Source organism: Astyanax mexicanus, chromosome 16 (genome assembly GCF_023375975.1).
Source record: "Astyanax mexicanus isolate ESR-SI-001 chromosome 16, AstMex3_surface, whole genome shotgun sequence".
In the NCBI taxonomy this organism is placed as follows: Eukaryota; Metazoa; Chordata; class Actinopteri; order Characiformes; family Acestrorhamphidae; genus Astyanax; species Astyanax mexicanus.
Genome location: NC_064423.1, coordinates 10,389,211 through 10,417,111, shown reverse-complemented (window position 1 = coordinate 10,417,111; position 27,901 = coordinate 10,389,211). Strand labels below are relative to the sequence as shown.

The 27,901-nt window shown below is 40.6% G+C and overlaps 1 protein-coding gene across 1 annotated transcript in view; it reads right to left on the bottom strand.

Moving 5' to 3' along the window:
• Positions 1 to 27,901, bottom strand: part of minar1 (membrane integral NOTCH2 associated receptor 1) — a 52,920-nt gene that overhangs the window by 13,699 nt on the left and 11,320 nt on the right. The window contains exon 3 of the mRNA XM_007237229.4: positions 16,797 to 17,051. Coding sequence (XP_007237291.3) covers positions 16,797 to 17,051 — 255 coding nt within the window. The remainder of the gene's footprint in view (positions 1 to 16,796; positions 17,052 to 27,901) is intronic.

The window sequence follows — 27,901 nt, the reverse complement described above, 5'->3', positions numbered from 1 at the left end:
ACTAGTTTATAAAACATTTTAACATTACATTTTCTTTTACAGTTAATAGTTCTGTACTCAATCATTATATAAGCAACCTTTGAAAACATTTCAATGAATAGCTCTTCTAAGAACTACTATTGAAAATATGATTGTGGGTGTGAGAAATGTTTCTTAACAACTTCTACAGTATATTAAAATTTCTAATCAAAACACCATATTGGAACTTTTTATTTATAGGGGCTTTATTTCATTGTCTTTTAAATTGCTTAAATACACTAAGTTCACACTTCTCAAAAAGAAAGAAGGCCTGTCTATGGAAGCTAATTTTCACATTTCTCATCATGTAACACTCTCCAACTCATTTCAAGCTCTGCACATATCACGAAAACATTACAGCTATTAATTGGCAATTATGCTCAGCTATGAAGAAATGAGCTGGTTTGATTCCAAATACCCAGCCTGCTGCAAACCATTATTAATGTAAATAAGTGTCTCAACACTTTTATTTCATATAATTCTGATCATTCTGCTCATGTTTCTTTCTGTTGTTTGGTTTCTTTGGCATTCAGTCTTAGCATGAATAGATCTTTATAATGCTTCTTCAAGAATTTCCAGGTAAAGGAAGTGGTTGTATTACATTTTAGTTTTAAACTGGCCTGGAACACATTTTAACCAGTCATTTCTTGCAGTGTTTAATGGAGAAACATTTACTTTATAACTAGACTTTAATTACTCGCTATATGTTCATTTCTGCTTGTTTTTTTTTTTTTTTTTGGCACCAAGATAGGAGCGGGTTAACTTACTGTATAAACGTTTATATATAAATTAAATATGTGAATCAATTTTAAGCAGTCAGTTATCCTAAGAGTACTGGTTTATTATATTTATAGTATCAGTTAAAAGTTGGGCACATCCTTTAATAATAATATTGGCTCTTTATTTGTATTATTTGCTACATTGCAGATAAATATAATAAAACCCATATCGTTGCTGTCCAATAAAAAACATTGTAAACTTTCAGTAGAAGTCAATGTAAAAAGACTTTATTTCAGGTCATTTTGAAGTATTTCTATTGGTTGGTTCATCAATAATTTTTGGCACAGTTTAAGGGACAGTTTGTCTGTTCAAATTATGTAGTAAACTTAAAAAATCGACAAAAATGGAGATAAGTGTTTTTTATTGTACAGGGACAATATGCAGTTACTTACTGTAGGTAGTAGACAAAAAAGTGTTTAGCCTTCACAAACACCCGACATAAAAACCCAACCCAGGTGGCTTGGAACTAGTTAGAGTGCAGAGTGAAGGAAAAGCCTTTAACAAGAGCTCAAAAATCACCTCTAGAACTCATTTAAGACAGTTAGAGAACCATTCCAGGTTGTACCTCATGAAGCCAACTGAGAGAATCAGCCAAAAATGCGGAACATTAAAGTTGGCGTCAAAGCAAACAGTTCTACTTTGAAAATCTGAAGTATAAAATTTATTTTCGTTTGTGTAACACTTGTTTAAAGCTGATGTCCGTAAATTTGGGGATTTGCGGGATTTAGGGCCCTCTCTGGTGAGAAAGGGTAAATGCACCATTTTAAACTGGGTGGGTGTGATGCGGTCTCCTTTCAGAGTGGATGAATCCGATTCCAGGTTATGTTCAGTCAGAGAGAGAGAAAGCGCACTAAGTCAGGAACTTCACTCCTTCGTTTCTTTGGTTTAACTATGAGTGAATAGTTAGAGATACTGAGCTCTGAGTTTCCCCTTCTGAAGTCCCCATTGCTATACCAGCCGCTCGGGTTCAGTAAAACTGAGTCGGATTCTCTTTTAGAGGTTGTACGTGTGACGTAAATACGCAAAGGCGTGTGACGTGGCCAGAAGAACTACCTCGAAAATCGACCTGACAACCCAGTTTTTAGAATTAATATATTAGGCTTAGCAGGGATCGTGGTTTTAGTACACTGGTACCATTAAACACAATATTTTGTCCCTTCTTCACTCGGAAATGCGTGGACTGCCACTTTAACATGTGTCTGGTATTGTACTTAGAAAGCTGCATTCACCACTAACCAGGTGTATAATCAACCTTTAGGTTTAAACAGTTACTAGAGAAAACATGGACGTTGCGGTTCTAATCTGTTCTGTTCTAATGTCCAACCATATTGCCAAATTTGCAAGCAGGGTCTACACAGTGAAGAGAAAAAGTGGAGCCAGATACTTCCACTCATCAAAGGAACCATATACCGTATTTTATGGACTATAAGACGCATCATATTATAAGGCATATTATCAATGAACGTATATGTGGCACTCTAAAATAGTTAAGTGTGTGAAAATAGTAGCCCCCTATTTTATTTTTATGTATTGTCTCCTTCTCATAGAACTACTGTTAAGGTTCCTATTGTTATTTAACAAGGCAATATAAGTTTCGCCAGTAGAGGGCGCTCGGTGACAGGCACCAGGGTCTAATACTCTAACCAGCAGAGAAAATTGGTCAGTACCTGGTGGAGCAGTTAGCAGATAACACACCGAGTAGCTCCTGTAACCTGCTGTTTCTGTGTTTTGCAGGTAAGCTGAGTGATAAATTGTAGATAAAGTGAGAGTTAACAGTATTAGTGACTCGTTAGAGTTTTTTGTTGTGAAAATGTCAAACTTGTGGTCGAAGGAGTCGTTTTAATGAGTTTCAGAGCTGTTTTAGGTTTGAAAGCTAATCGGTAGAAGCTAAAGCTAAATGTGAATCAGACTGAGCCTTGTGCTAAGCTATGAAGAACATGTGGTCTTATACTTGAACTAGTCTAGTTATTCGGCTAGAATTTAAGTCTGTATTTTCCATTTTTGCTATTTTTGAGCTAGTTTTGGTTTAAAGCTGCACTATATATGTTCTGTTTACCAGATTCGGTGTAAATGCTTTCTGTTAATTAATTAATATGGAATATAGGAGATATAAGCTAAAAAGATCTTCATTTAAAATGGATTTTGTTTAAAATACAATTCATAGGAGCAATTGAGTTAAGAAGGGATTAAAAATTGACTAAAATTGTTGTTAAAAACACAATAAAAACTAGAAGCAGAGTAATAAGAGTTCATATTGATACTTAGTTACACAGTAAATGCATTCTGGTGATTTAGTGAGTTTACTACTGTGATGTATGTGGAAATAAAACTGTAAATATGCAGAGACATTAATGTAATTAGCTATCATAAGAATTATACTGTAATACTGTTTTTCTATTTGGGTTTACTATACATGTGTATTATGTCACTGTTTCTGTAATGCAGAGGAAATTGGTCAGTACCTGGTGGAGCAGTTAGCAGATAACACACCGAGTAGCTCCTGTAACCTGCTGTTTCTGTGTTTTGCAGTGCATACACAAAAATAAATATGTTGCACCGGAGATGAGTTGGCCCATCATTTTCAGAAGTGTAACATATTTTGGCGAGCCAGCCAGGAGGAGGCGCTGGTGAGTCAACCCCATCACCAACCTCCTTCCTTCCCAAAAGACGAACCATCAAAAAAAAAATGGAAATCATACAGCTTCTGCGCGATCAAGTGAGTGCAGCCTTGTGGCAGCTGGATAGAGAGCCTCTCATGGATGTCTGCAGGCGACTGAAGTGTTCCGGCCTGGACAGCGGAGAGCCTCAACGCAAGACCAAGAGGACACTCATCAGGTTAGCAGAGAGCATGTTTGATGAGATAGAAAAAAGTGAAGAAGAAGAGCAGGTGGAACAATTTTATAAAGACATAGCCACATACATCCAGAGACTGAGTGAAAAGAAATGTCAGTCAGAAGAGGAACCCACAGTTAAGGAGTGTGAACCTCAAAAAGACCTCAACACCATTCCACATGCCATTTTAGTCCAGACAACCGATTATCCATCCAAAACCCGACCAGAGCCAACCCGAACTCTGCAAGAGGTAACTTTAAGGAGAGAGTTTAAAATCTCTGGGCAGATTGGAGAAAGTGGGCAGAAGGATAAGTTGTCTTACCTCAGTTTAGTCCGTCAGATTGAGAATGGAGTTGAAAAGGGACATTCAGAGATTGAAATAGTTGAAGCAGTAATTAGGGCCATTAGTCCAGGAATGCCCCTAAGAGATATGTTGGAGATAAAACGTGGGCTCACACTTAGCAAAGTGCTCACCATATTAAAGGGACACTACAGAGTAGACAGCCACACTGAGCTTTACCACCAGCTTCTCAATATCTCCCAAGAACCCAAAGAAACAGCCCTAAATTTTGTCTTTCGTTGTATCGAACTCAAAGAGAAACTGTTATGGAAAGCAGCAAATGAGGAGACTGATGAACTGTACAGCAGAGCCACAATTCAGCGCAAGTTTCTCCGCTCCATTGAAACTGGGCTGCTTAGTGACTCCATTAAGTATCAGCTACTGCCCCTCCTGAGTGACATGACCATAACAGATGAGGAACTGATCGAGAAAGTCAACGAAGCTTCAAAGCTAGAAAATGAAAGATCTGAGAAACGAAAAAGGTCCACTGCAACTAAGATTCCCAAGGTACAAGAGCTCCAAACAGAATGCCAGACAGCCCCGACACCTGTTCAGAGCCACTCCAAACCCAGAGAATCACCCACTGCAGTAGCCCTGAAAACAGTTAAAACCAAAGAGACCAAACCAGACACGCAGCAGATCATAGAAGAACTCCGCAGGGAAATGAAAGAAATGTTTCTAGCCGCTATGGAAACCAGTCCCCCCACTAGAGCACTAAAACAAAGACAAAAAGGTTGTAGAAAGTGCAGGGAAGAGGGGAAAGGAGATAACTGCACACACTGCTTTAAGTGCGGTCGAGAGGGCCACTACTCTCGTGGATGCCGAGCACCAAGGCTGTCGTCGGGAAACGGGGAGGGACTACTGAGGTGGGACCAACAGTAGTCCAGAGCCAACGGTCCCATAAACAGCCAAGCTTACCACCCTCCTCCGATGAAATGACAGCTACCACCTTATCAGCTGTAACTGAAGTTCGCTATCTACCCCCCCAACGCAAGTCAAGATTAGTAAGCCTAGTGGGAAACCGCTGTACTGTAAATTGTTGTATGGACAATTATCCAGTCAAAGTATTGTGGGACTCCGGGGCACAGTCCAGCATTGTGAATGAAAGCTGGCGGCAAGACCACCTTCCCCACACAGTGGTCAGACCTGTTTCAGAACTGCTAGAGAATGAGACGCTCACAGTGTTTGCTGCGAACAACACTCCCATCCCGTACATTGGCTGGATAGAAGTCAGCTTCAGACTGGAGAGTGATTTGTCCCCAACCAGTGAACTGCGAGTGCCAATACTGGTATCCAGTGACCCAGCTGTAGCCAGTGAACCTATCATCGGCTACAATGTAATTGAAGCTGTTGTCAACAGAAAAGGGGTGAAGACTAAAGACGGAAGAAAAGAACTTACACACTATGTAAGTAAAGCCTTTGAAATAACTGCTCAGACGGCACATAATGTTGTCAAGCTTGTGCAGAACAGCAGCAAAGACTCAGAGACAGGTGTGGTAAGGACGGGAATAAGGAGGGTGCCTTTACCAGCTAAACAAGTCACCACAGTGTATGCACGGGCACATGTTACTTCACAGGCTGTAGGCCAAGACATGTTTTTCGTTGCTGATGTATCCAACCCACCACCAGAGGGCATTGTGGTCAATGATGTATTGTTACAAATTCCAGACAGAAAAGTGCCATACGTACCCATCCCAGTGACTAACACCACAGACCACACCATTTATCTCAGGAGTCGTGAAGTGATTGGACATCTTGAACCAATAAAGACTGTATACGCAGCAGACATCCAGACAAAAGTAAATGAACTGACACAAGAAGACAAAAAGAATGCAGAGATAAAGTCACCTAACCTGAATAACACACAGTCACACGAGAGCCAACCGAGACCAAAGTCATGGGATCCCCCATTGGATCTTCAACATCTAACAGAAAGTCAACAAGCAGCTGTGAAGAAGATGTTGAGGGAGGAATGTGAGGCATTCGCCTATGACAGTGATGATGTGGGCTGCATCCCATCTCTTAAAATGCATATCACTTTGCATGACACAAGTCCTGTGAAAAAAACCTACATGTCGGTTCCAAAACCTCTTCACAAGGAAGTCAAGGAGTATTTGCAGGACCTGCTTAACAAAGGTTGGATCACACCATCACGGTCTCCCTATTCGTCACCTGTAGTGTGCGTACGCAAGAAAGATGGCACCCTTCGCCTTTGTTGTGACTACAGGGAGCTCAACCGCAAGTCTGTTCCGGATCGGCATCCTATACCAAGGATTCAGGACATGCTGGATACACTGGGTGGAAGCGTTTGGTTTTCAGTGCTGGACCAGGGTAAAGCGTACCACCAGGGTTTCTTGGATGAAGAAAGTCGCCCTTTGACCGCCTTCATCACACCCTGGGGGCTATATCAATGGGTTCGCGTTCCTTTTGGTCTGAGTGCCTCACCTGCTGAGTTTCAAAGGAGCATGGAACACTGTATGGCAGGCCTCAGGGACACCATTTGCCTACCATACCTGGACGATAACCTGGTGCACAGCAGCGACTTTGAAGAACATCTCAAGCACCTTCGCCTGGTCCTCCAGCGTTACAGAGAGCATGGTGTGAAGCTGACCCCAAAAAAATGTGAACTGTTCAGGAAAAGTGTGAAGTTTCTGGGCAAGCTAGTGACAGGGGAAGGTTACACGATGGACCCAGCAGAGTTGGCCCCAGTGATGGCCTTAAAGGAGAAAACACCTGCAACTGTTGGAGATGTGCGTCAAATGCTTGGTTTTCTCTCTTATTATAGGCCCTTCATCCCCAACTTTTCTCGTGTAGCCCATCCACTCTACAGCCTGCTTAGTCCTCCCCCCTCTGAGAACTCTGCTCCAGTCAAAGTTAACAAGACTAAAACAGGGGTGAAGAAAAGTAAAGGCCATTTACCATCACGCATGCCTATTCAGTGGACTAGCTCCCACCAAGAGACATTGAACCAGCTCATAGATGCACTTACTAAACCTCCTGTGCTCGGGTACCCCGACATCACCGAACCCTTTGTGTTACATTGTGATGCATCACAAGTTGGGCTAGGTGCTGTCTTATACCAGCGGCAGCAAGGCAAGATGAGAGTTATAGCATATGGTTCCCGAACTCTGAGTCCGGCCGAGAAAAAGTACCACCTGCACTCAGGCAAATTAGAGTTTTTGGCAATGAAGTGGGCCATTTGTGAGCGTTTTCGGGATTATTTGTACCATGCTCCGTCATTTGTGGTGTACACAGATAATAATCCGTTAACATATGTGCTCACCACCGCAAAGCTCAACGCCACAGGCCACAGATGGGTCGCAGAGCTGGCCAGCTATAACTTCACCATACGCTACCGTCCGGGTAAGACCAATGCTGATGCTGATGGGCTGTCACGGATGCCACTGGACATTGACAACTACATGAAGAGCTGTACAGCTGAGGTGGGACAGGAGGCCATAAGCGCATCTATGGAGTCTGTGGTGGTGGAGCAAAAATGCCCTTCTCAAGGTATTGGTGTTGTCCAGGTTGGTGCTCTGAAGTTGATGAGAGATTCTGGAAGTTCACAGCCTTTGACACCAGACCAGATTCGCACATCCCAGGAAGCAGATGAAGTCCTTTCAAGAGTGCTCTGGTACAAGTCACAGAATAGAAGACCAAGTAGAGCTGAGGTGAAGTCTGAGCCTCCTGCAGTAGCTGCACTGCTCAGGCAGTGGTTGAAGCTTCACGTTGACCAAAACGGAGTCCTGCGTCGAAAAACAACCCGCAGAGAGCAGCTATTGGTCCCTAAAGCTTATCGTCCTCTGGTATTCAAAGAACTTCACCAAGACATGGGCCATTTGGGGGTGGAAAGGACGCTCGACCTGATTCGAGACAGGTTCTACTGGCCTCAGATGGCAAAAGAGGTTGAACACTTTGTTACTGAAGAATGTGAGTGTCTTAAAAAGAAAAAGCCAAGTAAGCAGACCTGTGCACCTCTGATCCCGATCCAGTCCACGTACCCATTCCAGCTGGTCTCCATAGACTTTCTCCACCTGGAAAAGTGTAAGAACGGCTATGAATACATACTAGTGGTCATGGATCACTTTACCAGGTTTGCACAAGCTTACCCGACAAGAAACAAAGCAGCTAAAACGGTCGCTGACAAGCTCTTCAATGATTTTGCACTCAAGTTTGGCTTCCCTACTAGACTACACCACGACATGGGTAAAGAATTTGATAACAAGCTCATGGCAAGATTAAAAGAACTTTCAGGCATCCAGGGCTCCCACACAACAGCCTACCATCCCCAGGGGAACGGACAGGTAGAGAGATTCAACCGTACCTTGCTGTCCATGTTACGAACTCTGGAGGACAAGGAGAAGGATGATTGGAAAGAGTCACTGGCTAAAGTTGTCCATGCGTACAACTGTACGAAGAGTGAAGCAACAGGGTATGCCCCATATTACCTCATCTTCGGCCGGTCTCCACGCTTGCCCATCGACCTGCTCTTCAATCTAAGGGAAGATGAAGCTCATATGGACTATGATGACTATGTCAGCTGTTGGAAACAGAGAATGCAGGAAGCTTACAAAGTGGCTTCTGAATCAGCTACCAAAGAAGCGGCAAGAGGAAAAGCATATTATGACAGGAGAGTTAAAGGGAGAGATCTTCAGCCTGGTGATAGAGTTCTTCTCCGAAATCTCACTCCTAGAGGTGGACCCGCTAAGATTCAGTCCTATTGGGAGAACCAGACCTACAAAGTGATGGGGAGAAAAACAGATGACAGCCCTGTGTATAGGATCTGCCCTGAAACTGGTCAAGGAAGAGAAAAGGTGGTGCACAGGAATCTCCTACTTCCATGTGACTTCCTACCCCTTGAAAAGCCACCAGCACACACTGTTAAGCCACACAAAAACACTCCAGCTGTTACAAAGAAAAAGTTGAGACGTACGAGTACACCACAGCAGCAGCACCCAGAAAGTGGTGACACATCGGATGATGACTACAGTGGTACTTACCAGTGGTACCTCAGGCCTGTTCCAGAGAGGCAACAGAGGCAGACTCTACTCAATCCTTTGGCAGAACCATTCCAGCCTGAACCAAGTCCTAATGTTCAAGAAGAGGATTTGCCACTACAGAGCGAAGAGGACATACCCAATCAGATACCAAGTCCTGGCATTGACCTTGAAAGCTTAGGGACAAGTAAGGCAGTGATTGACAGTCCAGGTTCAAACAGAGGTGAGACTGACTCTGAGAGACAGCGACCCAAAAGACAAAGTCAGAAACCAAAGGTACTGAGTTATGACACTTTAGGTCAGCCAACTTTGGTCCAGAGAGATGCTAAGATAACTAAGGCTCATGTAATTGAGAGTAATGCATTTTGGAGACCATGGTCTGTGGGACTATGTTAAATCTATAGTCAAATGTAGTTGGTAACCAGAAATGTCAGGAGACATTTAAATTTGTGGGGGAGAGTGTGGCACTCTAAAATAGTTAAGTGTGTGAAAATAGTAGCCCCCTATTTTATTTTTATGTATTGTCTCCTTCTCATAGAACTACTGTTAAGGTTCCTATTGTTATTTAACAAGGCAATATAAGTTTCGCCAGTAGAGGGCGCTCGGTGACAGGCACCAGGGTCTAATACTCTAACCAGCAGAGAAAATTGGTCAGTACCTGGTGGAGCAGTTAGCAGATAACACACCGAGTAGCTCCTGTAACCTGCTGTTTCTGTGTTTTGCAGGTAAGCTGAGTGATAAATTGTAGATAAAGTGAGAGTTAACAGTATTAGTGACTCGTTAGAGTTTTTTGTTGTGAAAATGTCAAACTTGTGGTCGAAGGAGTCGTTTTAATGAGTTTCAGAGCTGTTTTAGGTTTGAAAGCTAATCGGTAGAAGCTAAAGCTAAATGTGAATCAGACTGAGCCTTGTGCTAAGCTATGAAGAACATGTGGTCTTATACTTGAACTAGTCTAGTTATTCGGCTAGAATTTAAGTCTGTATTTTCCATTTTTGCTATTTTTGAGCTAGTTTTGGTTTAAAGCTGCACTATATATGTTCTGTTTACCAGATTCGGTGTAAATGCTTTCTGTTAATTAATTAATATGGAATATAGGAGATATAAGCTAAAAAGATCTTCATTTAAAATGGATTTTGTTTAAAATACAATTCATAGGAGCAATTGAGTTAAGAAGGGATTAAAAATTGACTAAAATTGTTGTTAAAAACACAATAAAAACTAGAAGCAGAGTAATAAGAGTTCATATTGATACTTAGTTACACAGTAAATGCATTCTGGTGATTTAGTGAGTTTACTACTGTGATGTATGTGGAAATAAAACTGTAAATATGCAGAGACATTAATGTAATTAGCTATCATAAGAATTATACTGTAATACTGTTTTTCTATTTGGGTTTACTATACATGTGTATTATGTCACTGTTTCTGTAATGCAGAGGAAATTGGTCAGTACCTGGTGGAGCAGTTAGCAGATAACACACCGAGTAGCTCCTGTAACCTGCTGTTTCTGTGTTTTGCAGTGCATACACAAAAATAAATATGTTGCACCGGAGATGAGTTGGCCCATCATTTTCAGAAGTGTAACATATATTTTCTGGTTTATTTTTTTATACACAAGGTGCACCAGGTTATAAGGCGCATTTTAAGTGACAATAGTAAGGAACAAGTTTATCGCCACGGTACCCTTTTAATTAATCAGGATTCGTGCTTGGAGGCAGCGCTTGTCACAGTTAGTAGCGATTAGCGCTAGTAAATGCCGCCCAACAGCACTAAACTGAGAAACCCTGAGTGTTCTGGTAATCCAGGGCGCTATCAGCTAGCGGTTCATCCCACGTAGCTAGTTTTAGCACAGTAATCATGCAGGCTACAGTCCAGTGTTGTGCGTGAACGAGTTCAAAAGAACGCGTTCATTGAACACGCTCATGTTTTCGTGAACGTTGAACTGAACGCAACACATTTTTTTTAAAGAACTTGAACGTGAATTAGTTTACATTATGTGTCATAAACAGCAGACATCACTGTAAATGAACGTTGGCTAGTAAATAACATACTGGGTTGCGCACAACATTACCCGTGATGAAGCGCAGAGGACTGGAGCGTGGAGGACTGGAGCGAGGGGCGCAAGGGTGAGAGAGAGAGAGAGGGAGAGAGACCAATGACGGGAGTGAGAGAAAGTGCTGCAATAAAAAAAAAATGGCTAGTGGAAGTGATGGCACGGAGACAGACACCGATTCTCCTTATGAACATTTTCATCACCTGGTAAGAAACCCACAATTACAGTGTGATGAGCAAATGTCTACAATGAGCAGTTTCAAAGAACGTATAGTGATTTCTAGCTTGTAGTGTGAAAAAAAGTATCTATTTGAATATCTCACGAAAAAAGTAAAATGAACTGAACTTTGAACTAGTTCAGAATTAAAATTGTGAACTTTGAACGTGAACTGTTCACTTTGAGCATGTATGAACTGAACTTGAACTAGTTCAGAAAAGCTGTGAACTGGCACAACACTGCTACAGTCATATATACTCACCTCTGAACAACGAAAGAGCTAGCGCTGCAGTTAGCGGCTAATGCTAATGCTGCTTCAGCCAGAAGAGATTTTACTGAATAGCCTTAAAAAAAATCATACTCACAGAGATTTTTAGTGCTCATGATGTCTACACATGTGGACGCCAGATCCTAGGAGGGTAATTATCTGATACACATACAGACAGTACTAACTTAGCAGCTCATCTTTATCATAAACACACACACTGACCAACAGCACCACAGTTAGCTTCTTTCACTTCAGTTTAACCAGTTAATAATTTTTAGCCTGCAGAATTATCTTACTACACTGAAAATTCTTCAAACCACAACAGCGTAAAGAGTGCTGTTTTATTGTGTATGTGCGAACTGCAAATGCTTCTGCATTTTCATTCTTAAAATTCTGTTAATTATACACTTTCTTAGATTTTAACATTTTAGCTTATTAAAGACCTAAGTTCCTAAGTGTCCATGCTTTTCTATGGCCATTGGTTTACCAGCATTCAGGATTTTAAGCGAGTAGCCGTCAGGCACACAGCAGGTATTAGCCGTCTCTGTCTCCACTTAGCTTAGAGTAATCTTGCATCAATGGTGCCAGTGTGCAGGAGGGATTAATCTGATTTCCTTTTCCTTTGGAAAGACCACCTCAATTTCATTCTAAAGGAAATTAGCAATCAATAGGACTACAGGTAAGCATGTGGTTTTGTTTTGCTAGCATCACCACGGCTTAGCGGAATTGCAATTTACAGGAAACAATGCCAACAACGTGTGTCACATTATGAGGAAGACGCATCTGGATTTGTAAGGAATCTGTCATCCAGAGTAAAAGCGTGTTGTACTTTGTAAAAAAAAAAAAAGGGCTAGTTAGATTTTATCAGCATTAAGGGTTTGGGAGAATGAGCACAGATGCTAATTAGAAAACACAACAGATTCAGCAGTGAAAGGAGCAGGAATTATTAGAATTATGATTAATTAAATCTTTGCTTTTAGCTGACAAAACAAATGACAACACACTGTAATTTGTGGGAATTGGGCCAACATTGTGTTAAGCCGATGCTAAACACCACAAAAATGACAAAGGGCAACAAAAGAATACTGTATATAAAGGCTGAACACAGACTAGAACCACCTCAGAAACCCACTGACTACAAACTAAACACAGACTAGAGGAATAACAAGAGTGGCAGTGGTGAAATCTAGGATTTTTTTAGAGTAAGTTTATGTTAATTTTAAATGTATTGTAATTGAACACCACATAACACCATGTAATTTTAAAAATAATTAAAATCAATTAAAAAAAGTTAATATTGTGTCAAATGTTTTACACCAAAAAAATAAAATCTGCAGAAAACAAATTTGAGAATCAAAAGGAATCAAATGCAAATTCAATACAAACAAAAAAATATCTAAAATATAAAATTTTTAAATATACTTTTAATATATTTAATATATTTTTAAATATGCTTTTTTTCTTGTGCTGCTAAAGTCTTTTGCTTCTGGAATCTCTCGTTATAATATACATATATCCTGTTTTTCTCCCCAATTTAACTATGCCGATAATCACACCAATGTACACCATGTGCCAGGTGTGTCGTGATGCTCGTTGCTATCTTACACCCCGTCAACAGTCTATTTTCACACCTTGCAACCAGTATCCTCTGCTGAGACACGCAAAAGTGATGCCCTGTTAAGATATCAATGTGCCTGGGGCACCGAGTGGTCCAGCGGTCTAATGCGCTGCCACTATGAGCGGGAGGTCGCAGGTTTGAACCCCCGCTCATGCAGCTTTGCCATCAGCTGCCGGTGCTCAGAGGGAGCAAAATTGGCTCTGTTCCTCCTGGGGTGGGTAGATGGCGCTCTCTCCCCATCACACTTAAGGTGGCGCTGGGCGGCACGAAGCGTCTGTGAGCTGATGAATCGGAACCTAGCCGCTGTGCTTTCCTCCGAGCGCGCTGGCTGCTCAGGCAATGATTCATCCGCAGCAGCTCGAAAAAAAGGGGTGATTGACTTCACACGTGTCGGAGGAGGCGTGTGCTCGTCCGCATCCTCCGAAGGTCACGGGCGTCACCGGTGATGGGGACGCACAAAGGGGTGGGACATTTGGATATCCAAATTGGGAGAAAATGGGGAAAAATCTGAAATAAAATAAAATAAAATAAAAAAGATATCAATGTGCCAAAGTCAGAGCTTACCTGCCTCTAAAAGGGAAAGACAAGTGACACACTGATTGGTTTATTTTTCGTTACACCCAAAACACACCCATGTTTATTTAAGAGAACAAGTACATGGTTTTGCACGTTTTGAACCGCACAAGGCATATTTTCTGTGCCCTTATGATACCAAAGACATACAGCGACACGCCCTACAATTAGCTGTGTGATGCACAGTTGAATAGTGCGCTATAGATCCCTAACATAGTGCCCACTGTGGTGCTATGAAAGACACCAGGCAGCCAGCTAATATATTTTGGTTTGATTTAGTAGAGCGTGTTCTGAATGTTCACTTACATAATGTTGAAAAAAATCTAACCTTAATTTGTCGCTTGCTGCTCTGTCGTTGTGTTGCTTGATGCTTGTAATCAAATCTTGGATATAAATCAGCAAATTGTCTTCTGATAGAAGATAAACAGACACATGTAGTTCTTTCACCTAATGCAGTGTTAAACACAACCGCAAGAAACCAACTTAGCTTAGACGCTAGTGACTCGTCACCAGCCTGTGTGAAAGCATTCTTAGTTTATACTGAAGGATTACAACAGACATCATATATTCGTTTTTTTAATGCTGTGCTGCACATAAAACTATTTGAGACTAACTGTCATTCATCAGAATAGAGCATGAACCAGCCAATGAATACATTTGCAAGCCAATGAAACAGTAGCTTAGCCCTGCCCACAAAAAAAATGGAAGCTCAGGAATTAAAGCCTGGCAGGACTCTAAGCCATTGGAGGCAAAGTTTTTTTTAATTTTTTTATCAAATGTAAGATAAAAAAAAATAAAAACAGGCTTCCAATACAATGGACATGATTTTTGTTTAGTTAATTAGATTTATCTGGACTTTATGTCAGAGTATTAGATTCCTTATTTGTGTGCATTACAGGCAAAGAAACAGCATTTCTATATTTTTCCATCACTGGAATATAACTCTGATCTGAAAGGGTTAAAGAATACATCAACATCAAAATTCCTGAATTATAGTTCAGGACAAGTTAGCCTCATTGTCCTAGTATCTCAAAACCAGTGGCAGATGCCTTTCTTTCAAGGAGGGGAAGCTCAATTTCGGCCTACATCTTAAAATGTGTCGGTTTATTTATATACGTAAATTCTACCCTCCCTGAGATAGTTTCATCAAGAGGCATGGTCAACAGTACATTTTATTTGTTACAGCACTTCCAGTTAGCCAGCTCACTTTGTCATACCAGGATAGCAGAGAAGACCTGTACCTTTTCCCCACCTTTTTGCCCTGCTGTTTACCTCTAAGTTTCAAATGGCTTCACCAAAATCCTGTCCACAGCATTAAAACTGTCTACCATTATGTGCAGCTTGCACTGGCGCGAGGGTTGTTTGAAGTGTGGCCGCCTGTGAGTGCTTTGTGACCATGAAGGGGCTCAGCAGCACCCGCTGGACAGAAACTGCGATAGAATTCAGAAAGAGTGATAGAAGTCAGAAAGAGTGATAGAAGTCAGAAAGAGTGATAGAAGTCAGAAAGAGTGATAGAAGTCAGTCTCCAAACACAAGCAGTTACAAAAACACCAGAAATAGAAGCTTGATTTGTCGCTAGTCGTTTTTAACAAAGAAAATGCCCCTAAGAGGATTAGGAAAGTCTCCAGTTCAACTCAGAACAGAATAGAAATTAAATGCTCGCAGCTCAGATATTTACACCAAAAGATCGCTGATTCGCTCATTCCGCTGTCAATCAAAAAGGGATTCGGCCTCAGACAGATCATCTAATCATCATGCAGAAGCTGAGTGTCCGGGCCAGCCGAGGTCGGCCCACTGCCCCATAGACCCCCAGAGACGCTGAGCGTCCCATGGGCGGGACAAAGCCCAGCATTTATCCAATGTCTCGTCTCGTTTCGCTGCACGCTTTGTTTCGCTATTGAACTCTGTGGACGCTCAGCATCCGCATCTGTTTAAAGCAGCACTGTGAAGCTGCGGGAATGAATGAGATGAAAGCCGCGTCGTTACCAGTGATAAGAAGCTGATTCTGAACAAAAGTTGAGCGCGTTGTAGCGCATATTTAGTCAATGACAACAGTATATATTTGATCACTTATTTTTTGACATTTTAGGGGAAGATGAGTTTCACTTGCAGTCTTAGAGCAATCGCCTGGACTATGCTGAAGCCTAAAGGACTAAAGGATCACTTTCTGGTGTTGCCCAGAGCCCAGAACTTTCCTCCCTCTGCCTGACAAATTTCTGTACAGTATTTCTCGCGGGAACAGCTTCAGAAATAGACTCCTTTAATGTTGTACTCTCGCAATCAAGCGCAATACTCAGCAACTAAAATGTTAGCCCACTTTCCACCCACACACAGAAACGAAGACTGTGGCAGAACCGAATACCAGAACCAGAAGACACCAGCTTTGGCCTTGGTATCTCTGCTGCAGCACTTATGTAGCAGGATTTATGAGGTCAGCAGGCAGCAGTCTTGACTGTGTCATTGTTTTTTTTTTTTTTTTTTTTTTTTTTTAGGTTTCAAGGGCAGTTCAATTGGTTCAATCAAAGAAGCTGTCCTTCTCAAACATTGACCGTTTGCATAAATCAATGGAACAGAGATGAATGATTACATTTTGTTTTAACAGGATCTCAAGAGCACTGCCTCCTGCGTTTTCTGCACAGGCACCTCTGGGGACGGCTAAAACTGAACCAATATTGTCAGAGACGAATAACATTGTGAGTCTTAATCTAAAGTAAACAGACCTTTCTGGGTTCGACGTTGGGTTTAAGGCGCAGAAATTTACCAGGATTACTAGACTTTTGCCAAATCTCAGAGATTTCTCAGCGAGTCGTTCGGTGATTCAGGCTACAGAATGACCTCTAGGCCCTCTTCCAAGTGTGGCAGCAGGACATTGATTCAGTGCAACCTCCCATACAAAGCCCAGAAGGCCTGCCAATGTCATTAAAGCTCTCTATCCCCTCGTGCCGCCGCCTTTGAGGCCAATCCAATCTCTGCGAAACGCTGTTACAGCTGGTGGTAAACACCTGTGACATACAGATCACTTCAGATCGACCTGGCCAACCTGCCAGCCAGGATTCCAATCAACCAGAAACAACCCCAGCGTCCCCAAAGGACATTCTCACCTGCAGGTCCAGTGCACTGAGTTTGCTCTTGTCTCCTGAGTTGCGTTTGAATTCCTCTATGGTCCAAGAGGGCTGCGGACGCTTGCCATCGGGCACGCCGGCCAATCGCAGGTCAGTGTAGAGGGGGCTGCCCTTGACGTGGGACTTGACGGAAGGGGGGAAGTGGTGGGGGCTGAACACCTGCTCGACTAGGTAGGAGTCCTTGGGAGGCTTGGAAGAACGGTGGGCCTGGTGGGCATCATACTGTCGATCTGTCTGTTGAGAAGAAACAAGAGAAACAAGGGAGATATCTGTGAATCCTTGAAAGGTACTTTATTTCAGTAATGCAGTTAAAAAAAGTAATACAGCTCTGGAAAATAAGAGACCACTTAAAAATGAGGAGTTTCTTTGATTTTACCTAATTAAAAACCTCTGGAATATAATCAAGAGGAAGATGGATGATCACAAGCCAACAAACCAAGCTAAACTGCTTGAATTTTTGCACCAGGCGTGGCGTAAAGTTATCCAAAAGCAGTGTGTAAGACTGGTGGAGGAGAACATGCCAAGATGCATGAAAACTGTGATTAAAAACCAGGGTTATTTCAACTTGACTTGTTTTCTTTGCATTATTTAAGATCTGAAAGCTCTGCATCTTTTTTGTTATTTCAGCTATTTCTGCAAATAAATGCTCTAAATGACAACATTTTTATTTGGAATTATGGAGAAATGTTGTCTGTAGTTTAAAGAAAAAAAAACTTTGTTAATTTTAATCAAACATATACCTATAAATAGCAAAATCAGAGAAACTGATTTAAAAAACTGAAGTCGTCTCTTGAGAGAGCACAATTGGCCCTGCTCTCTCTGGGTGGGTAGATGGCGCTCTTTCCCCTCATCACTCCAAAGGGTGATGTTGATCAGCACAAGGCTGCACCTGTGAGCTGATGTATCAGAACCGAGTTGCTGAGCTTTCCTCCGAGCACGCTGTGATGCTACTCTGCAATGCTGCTGAGTAAAAAGAAGCGGTGGCTGACTTTATATGTGACGGAGGAGGCATGTGCTAGTTGTCACCCTCCTGGTGTGTTGGGGCATCACTAGTGAGAGTGGGAGTCCTAATGAGTGGGTTGGGTAATTGGTCTTGTAAACTGAGGAGAAATGGGATAAAAAATAGAAATAAATTTATTTAAAAAAAGGAAGTCTTTCCATCCAGTGCAATGTTCAAAAATAAATGTAACAATCTTTCAATTACACGATTTAGCTGTTTCTAATTTCCGATCTCTCACAGGTTTCACTTTAAAACGAGCCGTACAGCCACTGAGCCAAGAAAAGGTAATAACACCATCAACACCAGTAAGATGGACTGGACTAACAGCAGTTGTTGTATCAGCTATAACAACAGTCTAACCACCAGGGGACGTGACACTGAAACATTAGTGCTGCGCTCGCAGAAAGTATTCCTGTCTCTACAAGCATGAGCCTGTTGTCCATTATGCAGCATAATATTTGTTTTTAATATCTCTAACTCAGGAGTTTATTGCCGTCCTAAGGGACAAGTGAGATACTGCAGACCAGGCCTGAGGATGATTTCATTCCTGTAGACCAAACCGAGCTTAACACACAGCAACACTACACACTCCTGCTTCAATTACTCTGATTCAGTGGTGGTTTGGTTCTGGGAAAAGTGGAAAAAAATGTAAAATATTACCTTATACAGTTTAACCAGCAAGAGTTGAAACAAATCTGTTACACTGACAAGAATCTAATGGAGGGAGCCAAGGACCAGTGCTATTATACAGTATAAGGTGTCATATACTTTGACAACTGTACTTTCTTTTAGTATTTAAGTGATTTTTAAGTAAAGATTTGGGGTACATCTCTCGATAAATATTAATATTAAGATTTTATGAACAACTTTAAGAATGATATTGCTTAAAGGTCTCATTCCATCGTTTTTAAATTAGTTTTAATAGAGCACAGTTTTGCTCAAAATATTGCAATGCACACAACATTACCTACCAGAGATCAAAAGAGGACAAATTGTTGGTGCACGTCTTGCCGGCGCATCTGTGACCAAGACAGCAAGTCTTTGTGATGCATCAAGAGCCACGGTATCCAGGGTAATGTCAGCATACCACCAGGAAGGACGAACCACATCCAACAGGATTAACTGTGGACGCTGTAAGAGGAAGCTGTCTGAAAGGGATGTTCGGGTGCTAACCCGGATTGTATACAAAAAAACATAAAACCACGGCTGCTCAAATCACGGCAGAATTCAATGTGCACCTTAACTCTCCTGTTTCCACCAGAACTGTCCGTCACCACAATAAATTATTGTGGTCTAAAACCAGGTGTTTTAGTTTCATTGTCCAACCTCTCTATATATAAGTTAGCAAGTAAAAGGTCCTGGATACACAATGTATTCCGACACTATTTATCAGAGAAGATGTGAAAGGAAGCAAATTAAAGTGAGTAGACAGCCAACTGCAATGAGCTGAATAACAGGAGGACTGGAAACAAATTGTGAACACGGAGGGAACCAGCGACATGCCAAGGGATTTAAATTGCAGTGTAAATTGGCCTGCTTGACTGATGAGAATCAGCTTATTGGTTTCTGGAGAAGATGGATATGAAGCAGCAACAAAAACGAGACTGAGGAGACAGTAAGAGCCTCAGTGCAGGCAATGACTGAGAACTAATGAGAAAGACTTATTGTCTGGATTCCTGCAATATATGAGATCTGGGCGCCAAAATGCAGACTACACAATATACCCGCTACAATGTTCTTTCTTCACTGCTTGGTTGTTTCATAGATTACCAACAACTTGATTGTGTTTGTACATAATAAAGGAAATTAGGTAAATACTGTCCCCTCCAAAAGTATTGAAACAATGATGCCGATTCTTTTATTTCTGCTGTAGATTAAAAAAAACATTTGGGTTTGCTATTGAAAGATTAATATGAGATAAAAGATCAACTTTTCAGCTTTGATTTCCAGGTACGTTTCAGAACAGATAAACTTTTTTTATTAAAGTGAATAAGACTTAATATTTAGTTACAAATCCTTTGCTTGCAGTAGCTGAATCATGTCTGTGATCCACTGACATCACAAACCTTCTGCATTCTTCTTCTGTGATGCTTTTCCAGGCTGCAGTGGGTTTTGGATCATTATCTTGCTGCATGGTGAAGAAAGATCTCCCAATCAGTTGGGTTTCGTCTTTCTTTAAATTCACAGACAAAAAGTTTCTGTAGATGTCTGAGTTTATTGGACATAAATGAATATTAATAAGCCCATCCTAGAATACACCATGCATGCCCATGGCTGCTATGGCTTTCCTTGGTCTACCTGTTCATCATCTGTTGTATCATTTACAGTAATACACCAGTGACGACTTTCTTCTTCAGCACATTTTAAACAGTTATTCTGGCTTTAGACAATATTTGTGGTCTAATGGTTCTGATTGATTTTCTATCTTCTCTCAGCTTCAACGTTGCTTGTTTTTCACTCAGACTTTTCATGACGGTTACTCCTCTAACTATGAATGCTCAGTCTGCACAGATAAAACCCAAATCGGAAACTGAGTGTAGACATTCAGCGCTGTTTATTGTTTGAATAATTAATGTATCAGGACACACCTGAGCAACAAAACACACCTGACAGTCACATGTTCCAATACATTTGCTCATTAGAGAAATGGGTGAGTTCAGTTCTTCTAAACTGTGTATCAGTTCCAGATATACAGTAAATACCTGGAAATAAAAGCTTAAATATTGATCTTTTGATCTTTTCAACTTCTTTGGTTGACCATGGGAGGCAGGTTCTAAGTGGAATCTGTCCTGGAAAACAGCTGTATGGTCTTGACCAGTGTGATGCAGCTCAGAATCATTGTATAACCCAGGCCATCTTTTTAGATCCCAGAAAGATATTTGCCATGAGGTGCCATGTTAAACTTCCAGTGACCAGTATACGAGCATGTGAGAGCAACAACATCAAATTGAACAGGCCTGCTCACCATTCACACCTGAGACCTTGTAACTCTAATGAGTCACATGACACCAGGGAGGGAAAATGGCTAATTGGGCACAATTTGGCCATTTTCACTAAGGGGTGTATCATAAAAGAGAGAAGAATGAAGTGCTGTAATATTTTCTGGGAAAACACTGCCCTGACTTTGGACTTGATATAACACAGTGGACCAACACCAGCAGATGACATGGCTTTTTTTAAATTACAGTTTTCATGCATCTTGGCATGTTCTCCTCTCCTTCACCAGTCTTACACACTGCTTTTGGATAACTTTATGCCTTTACACTCCTGGGGCAAAAATTCAAGCAGTTCAGCTTGGTTTGATGGCTTGTGATCATCCATCTTCCTCTTGATTATATTCCAGAGGTTCTCAATTTGGTAAAATCAAAGAAACTCATTATTTTTAAGTGGTCTCTTATTTTTTTCCAGAGCTGTATGAGTTTCACATTATGAACTGAATTAATGAAATAAAGTAACTTTTCAATTATACAAATAAAGATACCATTCACCTACTCAGTGTTAATTAGTGTATATAACATAGGCTCCATGCTGAAAAAAAAAGTTTGGAGAAAAACTACATTTCCTAAAGGTTGTGGTGGATACGAGGATGCTGACAAACCTGACATGCGTTAGAGAACATCTCACACCTTCGTGACATTTTGCTCAAACATCAGCTCACCTTTTGTTCCAGACTGCTGTAGCAATGAGTTGTACATGTTGTTCTCTCTGCCAGCTAACCATCAGAATTCACAGTGCATGCACCCTGTGTCAGATTAGCTTTTAATAAAAAAGGTTGGTTTAAATAAAGTACTATTGTTATTTTTGTGACCTTTTGGTTTTGGTGTATTTTGGAAAGGCTCTTAATGAGTCTTCACAATCTCACAAAGATAAAAATCACCTTTAAAAACAGACCAATTTTCTAGGAAAAAAAATTCAATGATGTTAAATAGAGGTCAAAAAATATTACAAGCATTTAACAAGAAGAGATCAAAATTGCACATCAACTTAAAAGAGGCACAAAGTACAAGAATTTTGACTGGTTAACCGTAAAAGAAAACTTCTCTACAAATTAACAAGTTAAGTAGTTTAAGAACTGCAGAAACTTGGGATAAAACACAAGAAAAACTGGACAGTTGAGACACACAAACCCTTCAAACAGTTCATTTGGCATAACTTTGGGCATTCCCAAACCATCCCCTGGGGTTACACTTTGTGATCAATTTACATACTGCTATCCCATGACTTTTGGCATGTCAGTGTAATTGACCAATAACTAAATCAACAGACAAATATAAAATGTTTTGCTTAATATAATTGGTGCCCTTCCTTGCTTTATCATGAACTAAAAACTAGCCAGTAGGCAATACTTTGTGTATTTTATATAGAGTGGATCTTATTCACACTCGCAGATTTATTTTGTTTTGTTTTTTGTCATACTGATATTTTTCAGATTATCAAACAAACTTTAATATCAGACAAAGATAACCTGAGTAAATATAAAAATGCACTTTTTTTAATTGATAATTGTATTTATTAAAGGTAAAAAAAAAAACAATCCAAACCAATCTAGCCCTGTGTGAAAAAGTGTTTGCTCCCTAAACCAAAAAGTGTTTGTGCCCCCCTTGGTGGCAACAACTGCAATCAAGCTTTACTGATAACTGGTAATGAGTCTTTCACATCTCTGTGGAGGAATTATGTTCCACTCTTCTTTACAGAATTGTTTTAATTCAGACACATTGGAGGATTTTCCAGCATAAACATCCTGTTTAAGATCATCCACAGCGTCTCAATCAGACTTTTACTAGACCACTCCAAAAACTTCATTTGCTTTTTTTTTAAGCCATTCGGAGGTGGACTTGATTGTGAGCTTTGGATCATTGTCCTACTCCAGAACCCAAGTACACCTGAGCTTGAGGTCACAAACAGATGGACGGATATTCTCCTTCAGGATTGTCTGGCAAACAGCAGACCCTGAAGCAGCAAAGCAGCCCCCAGATCACTACCACCACCATGTTTTACATTCAGTATGATGTTCTTTTTCTGAAATTATGTGTTAATTTTGTGCCAGATGTAACGGGACACACACCATCCAACAAGTTATACTTTTCTCTCGTTAGTCTAAAGAATATTGATCTAAAGTTCTGGGGATCATCAAGGTTTTTTTGTTGGTAAATGTGGGATGAGCCGTTGTGTTATTTTTTTTGGTCAGCAGTGTTTTTTGCGTTGGAACTCTTCCATGGAAACCATTTTCACCCAGGCTCTTTCTTATTATTGAGTCATTAACACTGACCTTAACGGAGGCAGGTGAGACCTGCAGTTTAAAATTCTTTTAAATGTAGTTCTGGGTTCTTTTGTGACCTCCTGGATGAGTTGTTCATGCCCTTTTGGAATAGTTCAGGTCGGCCGGCCACTCCTGGGAAGGTTCACCAGTGTTCCATGTTTTCCTTATTTGTGAATAATAGCTCTTACTGGGGTCCCAAAGCTTTAGAAATGACTTTGTTTACTCATTTGTTCAGATTGAGAGATAATGTGTTGGTTTTTGAGATCTTTTATCTGCTTCTAGTTGTCAGACAGGTTCTATTTTAGTGATTTCTTGATTCTACAGGTCTGGCAGTAATCAGGCCTGATTGTGGTTAGTAGTGAAATTGAACTCAGCTTTCCGAAAAGTGTGATAAATCACAGTTCATTTATGGGTAGGCAAACACTTTTTCACAGAGGGCTAGATTGGTTTGGACAGTTTTTTCTTCCCATCATTTAAAAATGGGTATATTTGTCTCATATAAAAGTTAGTTTGATAATCTAAAAATATGTAAGTATGAAAAAAAAGCAAAAATAAATACTTTTTAATGCCACTGTTTATATAAATAACTGCATTAAGTTTAATACTGCCACTGGCCAATCAGAGAGGAACTGCAGTCACTCACTGATTGCATGTAAGCCCATATTAGCAGCAGACTGTCAGCATGCAATGGAAAGCATGAATATAAGATTGCAGGATACAGTTGGGAAAGGGATGAGAAAATTACACACTGACTGTTTCACATAAGAAAACAGCAGAAAACATGTCACGAGAAACTCGCTAAAAGCAAAACAGAACAACACCCACAGACCTGAGGACATATGCTACGGCAAGTGGTGAGTGGGTAGGCTGCAGGATCATTAAATCTTCATGACTGTACAGAACTTACAATGAAACCTGAATCATTGGCTGTTTATGTGGTCATAAAAGTCAAGGGGGCACTCATAATTTGCTGCCTTTTACAATCTGGAATCATTTTCAGGTCATAGGCCAAAAAAATGGTCCAAAATGGTCTAAAATGAAATTTCATCATATTAAGGGTTCCCCCCAGAAGTGTGCCTCAGGCCTGGCTATTGGGTTATAACTGTTGGTCCTTTTTATTTCATATTAGCATCATGAACAGAATTTGGAGTAAAGACCTATAACCACAATTTATGAACAAAATGAGAAATTAGTAAAAGTAAATTATACCACAGTTAGTTCCGACCCTGCAATGTGATTGGCTAAGAGGCGTTTTATGAGTGACATTATCAGCTGGTAATGCACTGTAACCGAAGCTCTCCATGTATTACTCCACCACATACAGGAAACCTAGCAATGATACAGCGCTTACAAACCAAATGCGATGAAGTCGCTGGGAGCTACCATAGGCACAGTAAAGAAACGCCATGTCTCCAATAGGCGGTTAATACATATTATACACATTATACACACATTACACATTATACACACATTACACATTATACACACATTATCAGCCACCAATGGGAATTGTTATTATTAAAATAAAAACTTATGCATATATGTTTTCAAGCTAATATAGACTTTTTTAAGCTGAATTTAAGGTGGCCGAAAATAGGGGACCCTTGTAATTCCACAGGGCTTGCTACTGGGGGACGCTGGAGTAAACAAATCTTTAATTCTTAAAAAAAAAAAAAAAACATTTTCTTTCAAAGTCAAATGAGCCTTGGACTTTAATCTACACAGATTTCTCTCCTGAAACCTGTTTATTTGAGTGAGTAAAGCTTTTACGTTTATTTACAGTAAGCTTAGATTTACACAATTTTGACTAAAATGGCCGATAATAGAGGCCACCTTGCTAACCAAGCAACAATGCAGAGCTTACAGCACAGCTACAAACAGAGCAGCAATGGAAGTATTTTAACTCAAGGAGTGTTTATAACCAAACAGATCGTATTTTCTCGTCTTCTTTAACTCAAAATATTTTAATAAACCGTGATAATGGAACTGTGGTATAATAGCTATAATAAACTTGAGGTTTGTGCTATAACGTGTAATATTGGCACTGTTGTGTTGCGGTCGTAGAGCAGCACCAGCAGATGACATGTCTCTCCAAACCATCACTGATCATCAGTAAATTTTACATTTCATTTGTAAAATCAAGGAATCAGAGTCTGGAGGAAGAGTGGAGAGAGACACAGTCCAAACTGCTTGAGGTCTAGTGTGAAGTTTCCACCAATCAGTGATGGTTTGGAGAGACATGTCATCTGCTGGTGTTGATCCACTGTGTTATATTATGTCCAAAGTCAGTGCAGTGTTTTCCTGGAAAATCTCACACCATACATAAATATCTGAATTTATTTGACTTCATGAACGTTTTATAGGTATTTTCCTAACTGAACTGTGTGAGCTAAGGTTTTTTGGCCAAATGCAGGCACACCCCCTGCTTAAACAAGTAAACACCGACTGTCCAGTTCCTTTGGAAGCTATGCAAACCATGCCTTGACACTGCCGCCACCATGTTTAACAGATGGCATGACATGCTACAGACCTTTAACCTTTCTTTCCTTCTCAAAACACTCGCCATGCTGTCGACAATACACTCATTCATCAAAAAAAAGAACAGATTATATTTTTCTTCCATTTTTACAGTTTTCACTCTCTCTCTCAGTCTCTAATTGGTTGGTTTTATCTAAATATCCTTCACTTGCCTCATCAACTCTTTGGACTACAAATTGAAAGTTATCATGTTATCATAAATTTTGTGATTTGTGATATCTGCGAGTGTCTGTCTTGTGTCTGGCCTGTGTGACACCTTACATAAATATCTGGATTTATTTGACTTGGTCATGGACATTTTAGGGGTCTTTTTCCTGTCTAAACTGTGTAAGCTATGGTTCTTTGCCAAATGTATTCACACCCCCTGCTTATCTTTATCTCTCTCTCTCTCTCTCTCTCTCTCTCTCTCTCTTTCACTGTATGAGAAAATCTCCAGTGAGGTGTTACTCTACACTTTACCAGCACTGCCTTGCCTGGGCTGAGGTGTAAATTAAAAAAAAGCAGCATGAGGGACCACAGAAGGCGGTGGAGGGAGATGCGGTGGGGGTTGGGTTTGCGGACGATAGGCCAGCTCAGCACTCGCGCCGAAGAGCCGGCCGGGGCTAATCAACATGCAGCACAGAGCCCAATCTACTGCAACATATGCTGAGGATGTCAGGTAGAGCCCATCTGAAAGGAGAAGAGGGACTTATAGATAAAGGTTGTTCTAAGGGCAGATCTGCCTTCAGGGCCGCTGCAGTTTGGAAGATGTTTTGAGGGAGGCGTGAGAGGAAGACTCTCTGAAGAACACTCCTGTCCAACCCAAGGATAAGGAGAAGACAGTATGGTGTAGTAATGCCAATTTACAGAAAAAGAAATGGAAATCTGTGATCTCCAGATGAACTCCAGAGCTGTCAGGCACCGTCTTGTACTAGTAGATATCCAGAGGCTGTTCTGCATAGGTCAATATCATAAATAATAATAAAACTAGGACAAAATACAATATTCTGAACTACTTTGCAAAGCCATCCTGCTACTACTGGATAAAAGGTAGGCAATAAGCAATGGTCCTACTAGTTTTGATTGCTATTAGGGAAGGAAAAAACAGTATTATGATGGTATGTTTAGGCACTGCTGATCATTTGAATGATTTTTTCTTTATAAATCATTGGTTGTTTGGATCAGCAATTTCAGTTAAATAGATCATATAGCAGATGGACAGTGATATTCGAAAAGTAAAATTAAGTTTATAGGATTTACAAAAAATGTGCAATAATTCTTTAAGCAAAGTTCAATTATTGGAACACAATATTTGTTTGTTAAGCTCATTGACCCCTAACCTACAAACACAGGTGAATCCAATTATGAGAAAGGGTTAAGATGCCAATTACAAGTTTTTCTTCTCTTTGGATCTTCTCTAAAGAGTGGCAACATGGCAGCCCCCCAAAAAATACAACTCTTAAATGACCTGAAAACAAAGATTGTTCAACATCATGGTTTAGAGGATACAAAAAACTCAATAATCTCAGAGATTTCAGCTGCAGTTTCCACTGTGAGGAACATAGTGAGGAAACGGAAGAACCACAGGCACAGTTCTAGTTAAGGCCGAAAGTGGCAGATTAAGAAAAATCTCAGATAAGCAGAGGAGAAGGATGGTGAGAACACTCATAGTCAACCCACAGACCTCCAGAGCTCCAAACACCTACAGTACATCATCATCCTGCTGCAGGTAGAGTCACTGTGCATCGTTCACTATTCACTATTCAGCGCACTTTACACAAAGAGAGGCTGTATGGGAGAGTAATGCAGAAGAAGCCTTTTCTGAGCACACGCCACAAACAGAGTCGCTTGAGGTATGCTAAAGCTAAAAGCACATTTGAACAAGCCAGCTTTATTTTCAAATAAGGTGCTGTAGACTGATGAAGCTAAAATGATTGAAGTTATTTGAAGGGTGTTTCAGTTTCATTGTCCAATCACTGTACAACTCAGAGAGACCTATAGTATTTCACAAAGAACAAGAAAAAGTGAATTTTAGCTATAGGACACTTTTAAGTGCGTAAGTATAGTCAAATAATCACACTGCATATCCTTATGGTGCAATCTTAGGGACACTATACAAACTCAAATTCTGAAATCAAATCCTGCGTTAATTAATATGTACATGTTTTCGTGACGTGTATCGTCAAGTTTTGGCTGCTCTTGGGTTCTATTTCTGTCTGTTCTGCCGAGTGCTCTTCAAATTTGGACAGCTCTGAGCGACAGTACGCCCGTCTGTCAGGCTCATCTCGCGGCAGCCTCGCCTCGGCT